Source organism: Mustelus asterias, chromosome 9, assembly GCF_964213995.1.
Source record: "Mustelus asterias chromosome 9, sMusAst1.hap1.1, whole genome shotgun sequence".
NCBI lineage: Eukaryota > Metazoa > Chordata > Chondrichthyes > Carcharhiniformes > Triakidae > Mustelus > Mustelus asterias.
This window is the reverse complement of record NC_135809.1, coordinates 84634451-84642359: the sequence shown is the minus strand read 5'-3', so window position 1 is coordinate 84642359 and position 7909 is coordinate 84634451. Positions and strand designations below refer to the sequence as shown.

Sequence of the window (7909 nt, the reverse complement as noted above, 5' to 3'; positions counted from 1 at the left end):
ATTCAACAGAAACCCTGTTCTTTATTATGTCGTTCCACCGACATGGGACCACAATAACTGTATCTTCCTCCTTTCCAATAGCAGTAAAAAGAATAATGCAATGTTGGCAAATGTACCAAAACCAACATGCCATCATTGGTGGTAACATGAAGCTAACTTGCATTCATTTAAATGCACAACAATTCTTATTTCCATCTAAATAAATTTGTTCCGAAGAACAGTCATGTTGGACTCGAAATGATTTCAACTGTTTTTCTCTCTCCTCAGATGTTAGCAGACCGACTGAGATTTTCCAGCAGTTTTTGTTGTTATTTCAAGTCTCCCGTATCTGCAGTATTTTGGGCAGTACGGTGGCACAGTGGTTAGCACTGCTGCCTCGCAGTACCAGGGACCCAGGTTCGGGTGCTCTGGTTTCCTCCCACAGTCCGAAAGGCGTCCTGGTTAGGCGCATTGGCTATGCTCAATCCTCCCTCAGCGTTACCCCAACAGGCGCCCGAGTGTGGCGACTAGGGGATTTTCATAGTAACTTCACTGCAGTGTTAATGCAAGACTACTTGTGACTAACAGTAAAGATTTATTAAATAAGTTTATGACTGTAGAGTGCAGCCTAGCATTGCTTCAACACCAAAACGTACACCTGAGCCATGCTTTAGTAATGAAGCTGACGCCGCTCACAGGAAGTGCCCCCTTAACCTCATTCTCACTGCAGGAAGTGCCCCCTTAACCTCATTCTCACTGCAGGAAGTGCCCCCTTAACCTCATTCTGGTTGCAGCAACTGCCCCCTTAGCTTCGCTCTGGCTACCGGATGAGATGCGCAGGGGACTGGCTTCCGGTGGCGGCTGGTATATGCGCAGTGATGGGACGGGAGGCCGGCTAGCGAGTTGGCAGCTGGGTGCCGGCGGGCAGCGGGAGGGAGCGCAGCGCCTGCGAGTCCGCGCACTATGATCCGCAATGCAGTTAGGAAGCCGTCCGCGGGAGAACCCAACGGTTTGTTGGGTGTCCCGGAGCCGGCGGCAGGTCGACAGCAGCGGGGGGAACCGGCGAGGAAGAGCGGCGGTGGGCGGCGGGAGGAGCAGGACCGGCGGAGCACCGAGTCTGAGGTGTTTGATGATGGAACCGTCACCTTCTTCTGGTGAGTTAATGGAGATGGTGGAGCAGCGAGAGACAGGGAAGATCCAGAGAGAGAGAGAGAGAGGGAAGATCCAGAGAGAGAGAGAGACAGGGAAGATCCAGAGAGAGAGAGAGACAGGGAAGATCCAGAGAGAGAGAGACAGGGAAGATCCAGAGAGAGAGAGACAGGGAAGATCCAGAGAGAGAGAGACAGGGAAGATCCAGAGAGAGAGAGACAGGGAAGATCCAGAGAGAGAGAGACAGGGAAGATCCAGAGAGAGAGAGACAGGGAAGATCCAGAGAGAGAGAGACAGGGAAGATCCAGAGAGAGAGAGACAGGGAAGATCCAGAGAGAGAGAGAGACAGGGAAGATCCAGAGAGAGAGAGAGACAGGGAAGATCCAGAGAGAGAGAGACAGGGAAGATCCAGAGAGAGAGAGACAGGGAAGATCCAGAGAGAGAGAGACAGGAAAGATCCAGAGAGAGAGAGAGACAGGGAAGATCCAGAGAGAGAGAGACAGGGAAGATCCAGAGAGAGAGAGACAGGGAAGATCCAGAGAGAGAGAGACAGGGAAGATCCAGAGAGAAAGAGAGAGACAGGAAAGATCCACAGAGAGAGAGAGACAGGGAAGATCCAGAGAGAGAGAGACAGGGAAGATCCAGAGAGAGAGAGACAGGGAAGATCCAGAGAGAGCGAGAGAGACAGGGAAGATCCAGAGAGAGCGAGACAGGGAAGATCCAGAGAGAGAGAGACAGGGAAGATTCAGAGAGAGAGAGACAGGGAAGATCCAGAGAGAGAGAGACAGGGAAGATCCAGAGAGAGAGAGAGACAGGGAAGATCCAGAGAGAGAGAGAGACAGGGAAGATCCAGAGAGAGAGAGAGACAGGGAAGATCCAGAGAGAGAGAGAGACAGGGAAGATCCAGAGAGAGAGAGAGACAGGGAAGATCCAGAGAGAGAGAGACAGGGAAGATCCAGAGAGAGAGAGACAGGGAAGATCCAGAGAGAGAGAGACAGGGAAGATCCAGAGAGAGAGAGACAGGGAAGATCCAGAGAGAGAGAGACAGGGAAGATCCAGAGAGAGAGAGACAGGGAAGATCCAGAGAGAGAGAGACAGGGAAGATCCAGAGAGAGAGAGAGAGACAGGGAAGATCCAGAGAGAGAGAGAGAGACAGGGAAGATCCAGAGAGAGAGAGACAGGGAAGATCCAGAGAGAGAGAGACAGGGAAGATCCAGAGAGAGAGAGACAGGGAAGATCCAGAGAGAGAGAGACAGGGAAGATCCAGAGAGAGAGAGAGACAGGGAAGATCCAGAGAGAGAGAGACAGGGAAGATCCAGAGAGAGAGAGACAGGGAAGATCCAGAGAGAGAGAGACAGGGAAGATCCAGAGAGAGAGAGAGACAGGGAAGATCCAGAGAGAGAGAGACAGGGAAGATCCAGAGAGAGAGAGACAGGGAAGATCCAGAGAGAGAGACAGGGAAGATCCAGAGAGAGAGAGACAGGGAAGATCCAGAGAGAGAGAGACAGGGAAGATCCAGAGAGAGAGAGAGAGGGAAGATCCAGAGAGAGAGAGAGAAGGAAGATCCAGAGAGAGAGAGACAGGGAAGATCCAGAGAGAGAGAGAGAAGGAAGATCCAGAGAGAGAGAGAGAGAGAGAGAGAGAAGGAAGATCCAGAGAGAGAGAGAGAGAGACAGGGAGAAGGAAGATCCAGAGAGAGAGAGAGAGACAGGGAAGATCCAGAGAGAGGGAGAGAGAGACAGGGAAGATCCAGAGAGAGAGACAGGGAAGATCCAGAGAGAGAGAGAGACAGGGAAGATCCAGGGAGAGCGAGAGAGACAGGGAAGATCCAGGGAGAGAGGGAAGATCCAGAGAGAGAGAGAGACAGGGAAGATCCAGAGAGAGAGAGAGACAGGGAAGATCCAGAGAGAGAGAGAGAGAGAAGGAAGATCCAGAGAGAGAGAGAGAGAGAGAAGGAAGATCCAGAGAGAGAGAGACAGGGAAGATCCAGAGAGAGAGAGAGAGAAGGAAGATCCAGAGAGAGAGAGAGAAGGAAGATCCAGAGAGAGAGAGAGAGAGAGAGAGAAGGAAGATCCAGAGAGAGAGAGAGAGACAGGGAAGATCCAGAGAGAGAGAGAGAGACAGGGAAGATCCAGAGAGAGAGAGAGGGAGACAGGGAAGATCCAGAGAGAGAGAGACAGGGAAGATCCAGAGAGAGAGAGAGAGAGACAGGGAAGATCCAGGGAGAGCGAGAGAGACAGGGAAGATCCAGGGAGAGAGGGAAGATCCAGAGAGAGAGAGACAGGGAAGATCCAGAGAGAGAGAGACAGGGAAGATCCAGAGAGAGAGAGAGACTGGGAAGATCCAGAGAGAGAGAGACAGGGAAGATCCAGAGAGAGAGAGAGAGAGAAGGAAGATCCAGAGAGAGAGAGAGAGAGAAGGAAGATCCAGAGAGAGAGAGAGAGACAGGGAAGATCCAGAGAGAGAGAGAGAGAAGGAAGATCCAGAGAGAGAGAGAGAGAGAGAGAAGGAAGATCCAGAGAGAGAGAGAGAGAGAAGGAAGATCCAGAGAGAGAGAGAGAGAGAAGGAAGATCCAGAGAGAGAGAGAGAGACAGGGAAGATCCAGAGAGAGAGAGAGAGAAGGAAGATCCAGAGAGAGAGAGAGAGAGAGAGAAGGAAGATCCAGAGAGAGAGAGAGAGAGAAGGAAGATCCAGAGAGAGAGAGAGAGAGAGACAGGGAAGATCCAGAGAGAGAGAGAGAGACAGGGAAGATCCAGAGAGAGAGAGAGACAGGGAAGATCCAGAGAGAGAGAGAGACAGGGAAGATCCAGAGAGAGAGAGAGACAGGGAAGATCCAGAGAGAGAGAGAGAGAGACAGGGAAGATCCAGGGAGAGCGAGAGAGACAGGGGAGATCCAGGGAGAGAGGGAAGATCCAGAGAGAGAGAGACAGGGAAGATCCAGAGAGAGAGAGACAGGGAAGATCCAGAGAGAGAGAGAGACAGGGAAGATCCAGAGACGGAGAGACAGGGAAGATCCAGAGAGAGAGAGAGAAGGAAGATCCAGAGAGAGAGAGAGAGAGAGAGAAGGAAGATCCAGAGAGAGAGAGAGAGACAGGGAAGATCCAGAGAGAGAGAGAGAGAAGGAAGATCCAGAGAGAGAGAGAAGGAAGATCCAGAGAGAGAGAGAGAGAGAGAGAAGGAAGATCCAGAGAGAGAGAGAGAGAGAGACAGGGAAGATCCAGAGAGAGAGAGAGAGACAGGGAAGATCCAGAGAGAGAGAGACACAGGGAAGATCCAGATTTCCAGAGAGAGACAGGGAAGATCCAGAGAGAGCGAGAGAGACAGGGAAGATCCAGAGAGAGCGAGAGAGACAGGGAAGATCCAGAGAGAGCGAGAGTGACAGGGAAGATCCAGAGAGAGCGAGAGAGACAGGGAAGATCCAGAGAGAGAGAGAGACAGGGAAGATCCAGAGAGAGAGAGAGACAGGGAAGATCCAGAGAGAGAGAGAGACAGGGAAGATCCAGAGAGAGAGAGAGAGAAGGAAGATCCAGAGAGAGAGAGAGAGGCAGGGAAGATCCAGAGAGAGAGAGAGAGAGGGAAGATCCAGAGAGAGAGAGAGACAGGGAAGATCCAGAGAGAGAGAGAGACAGGGAAGATCCAGAGAGAGAGAGAGAGAAGGAAGATCCAGAGAGAGAGAGAGAGAGAGACAGGGAAGATCCAGAGAGAGAGAGAGAGAGAAGGAAGATCCAGAGAGAGAGAGAGAGGGAAGATCCAGAGCGAGAGAGAGAGAGACAGGGAAGATCCAGAGAGAGAGAGAGAGAGACAGGGAAGATCCAGGGAGACAGGGAAGATCCAGAGAGAGAGAGACAGGGAAGATCCAGAGAGAGAGAGACAGGGAGGATCCAGAGAGAGAGAGAGAGGGAGAGAGAGAGAAGGAAGATCCAGAGAGAGAGAGAGAGAGGGAGAAGGAAGATCGAGAGAGAGAGAGAGAGACAGGGAAGATCCAGAGAGAGAGACAGGGAAGATACAGAGAGAGAGAGAGAGAGAAGGAAGATCCAGAGAGAGAGAGAGAGAGAGAGAGACAGGGAAGATCCAGAGAGAGAGAGAGACAGGGAAGATCCAGAGAGAGCGAGAGAGACAGGGAAGATCCAGAGAGAGAGAGAGACAGGGAAGATCCAGAGAGAGAGAGAGACAGGGAAGATCCAGAGAGAGAGACAGGGAAGATCCAGAGAGAGAGAGAGAGACAGGGAAGATCCAGAGAGAGAGAGCGAGACAGGGAAGATCCAGAGAGAGAGAGACAGGGAAGATCCAGAGAGAGAGAGAGAGACAGGGAAGATCCAGAGAGAGAGAGAGAGACAGGGAAGATCAAGAGAGAGAGAGAGACAGGAAAGATCCAGATTTCCAGAGAGAGAGAGAGAGACAGGGAAGATCCAGAGAGAGAGAGAGACAGGGAAGATCCAGAGAGAGAGAGAGACAGGGAAGATCAAGAGAGAGAGAGAGACAGGAAAGATCCAGATTTCCAGAGAGAGTGAGAGACAGGAAAGATCCAGATTTCCAGAGAGAGAGAGACAGGAAAGATCCAGATTTCCAGAGAGAGAGAGAGACAGGAAAGATCCAGATTTCCAGAGAGAGAGAGAGAGACAGGAAAGATCCAGAGAGAGAGAGAGAGACAGGGAAGGTCCAGAGAGAGAGAATATTCAGAGATATCCAAAGGGGGGAGGGGCAGGGAATATCTGAATGCGGGGGGGGGGGAAGAGAGGGACGGAATATCTGCAGGTGGGGAGGAGAGAGGATGAATATCCGGGGATGATCTGGGGAAGTTTTCATTTCTTCTTGTGTGTTCCCCTGTAGCTGTGCAGAGTTTGTGGTCATTGGGCAATTGATACTTCAGATTATCTTAAAATTGCATGAGGTGCTGTAATTGTGTAATATATCATATTCTTCAGTATATAAGTTGACGCTGTGTATAAGACCAGACCAGAAAAATTCAAATCTCTTATTAGTACATTTATCAATGATAAAGAAAAACCATGGCACACATTTTTTAGAAAATCCTAATCCGGTTTACTAACAGTGATAAACGTGAAACAAACGTTACCTCAGGGAAATTGTATATTAGCACATGAATTGCTAACTATGAACATTTTTGACGGTTTACTCTGTATCAGAGAAGCTTTTGAAATCTTCATTCTCTGTGTTTGAGTGAAAGTTTGCTGCTGGCTTGGGGCTGGGTCCAGGAGTGTCGTTCCCTTCATCCTCCATGTCATCGTATCCCTCTGGTTGAGTCTTCATCCTCCATGTCATCGTATCCCTCTGGTTGAGTCTAGGGTTTCCCTGGTCTGCTGATAATCCAACTTTGATGGATTATCCATACCTAATGTCCCATTCAGACACTGTACATGTTTAGGATGCTAGATGCTGTTTGTGCTCTTCCTCAATCTTCCTCTTGACAGAAGAGGTAGTTGTCTAGCATCTCCTTTGTCGCATAAAACATCACAATGGATCATCGTTAAAATGAGTAATTCTGAAGTCTAGCCATTTGTCTAGCCTTCAGACAGCTGAACTGTATTGAACTTGTGGCATGCAGCTTGAGGTGTAAACACATGTTCTTCCAATTTCTGTTCAATGTTAGTACACCTTAGATCTACAGTTTGCTTTTTTGGTGGTCTTGGCTGCACACAACACATCCTTTACTTTGGCCAGTCCTGAACGTTTTTCTCACTGACTCTCTACTTATGGTGAGCAACTATGTTCCTGCCATTTTCTTCTGCACATTTCATGCCTTCCAGCTTGAATACTGCCATATAGGATTGACGTGAGTTGACTGGAGGCATTTGGGATGAAGCCTGGGGTTTGCTTGGATTTATTTACAAGGCATCGGCAAATTAAATTAGTCACAATACAGTTCAGGAGGAATTCATGGAATTCTGGGACCAACCAAAGAGCAGGCCATTCTAGACTGGGTATTGTGTAATGAGAAAGGAATAAGTGGCAATCTACTTGTGCGAGACCCCTTGGGGATGAGTGAGTATAAAATTATAGAATTTTTCATCAAGACAGAGTTTCTGAGACTAGGGACCTGAATCTTAATAATAAAGGTAACTATGATGATGTGAGGTGTGAGTTGGCTATGCAAGATTGGGAAACATTACTTAAAGGGATGATGATGGATAGGCAATGGCAAACATTCAAGGAGCGCATGGGTGAACTGCAACAATTGTTTATTCCTGTCTGGCGCAAAAGTAAAACTGGAAAGATGGCCAAACCATGACTTACAAGGAAAATTAGAGATAGTATTAGGTCCAAGGGAGAGGCCAAGAAAAACAACAGACCTAGGGATTGGGAACAGTTAGAATTCGGCAAAGGAGGACGAAGGGACTGATAAAGAGGGGGAAAATAGAGTACAAGAGTATTTTTGTGGGGAACATAACTGCAAAAGTTTCTAAAGGTATGTGAGGGGAAAGAGATTGGTGAAGACAAATGTAGGTCCCTTACAGTCAGAAACATCTGGCCATAAATTAGGGGAGGGGAATGTGCACAAAGACCTGGGTGTCTTCGTACACCAGTCACTGAAGGTAAGCATGCAGGTGCAGCAGGCAGTAAAAAAGGCAAATGGTATGTTGGCCTTCATACCGAGAGGATTTGAGTGCAGGGTCAAGGATATCTTGCTGCAATGATACAGGGCCTTGGTGAGGCCACACCTGGAATATTCTGTGCAGTTTTGGTCTCCTTATCTGAGAAAGAATTTTCTTTGCTCTAGAGGGAGTGCAAAGATGGTTTACCAGACTGATTCCTGGGATG

At 49.1% G+C, this 7909-nt stretch overlaps 1 protein-coding gene across 3 annotated transcripts in view; it reads left to right on the top strand.

Annotated features, from left to right (window-relative positions):
* The first annotated feature begins 818 nt into the window (after positions 1-818).
* ptdss2 (phosphatidylserine synthase 2) overlaps positions 819-7909 on the top strand; it is a 102339-nt gene continuing 95248 nt past the window's right edge. For 2 of the 3 annotated variants that reach the window (XM_078220451.1, XM_078220452.1), the window contains exon 1: positions 826-1133. In XM_078220451.1, coding sequence (XP_078076577.1) covers positions 943-1133 — 191 coding nt within the window. In that variant the 5' untranslated portion in view covers positions 826-942. Of the gene's footprint in view, positions 1134-7909 lie in introns of all 3 variants that reach the window. The other variant, XM_078220450.1, reaches the window with a different exon arrangement.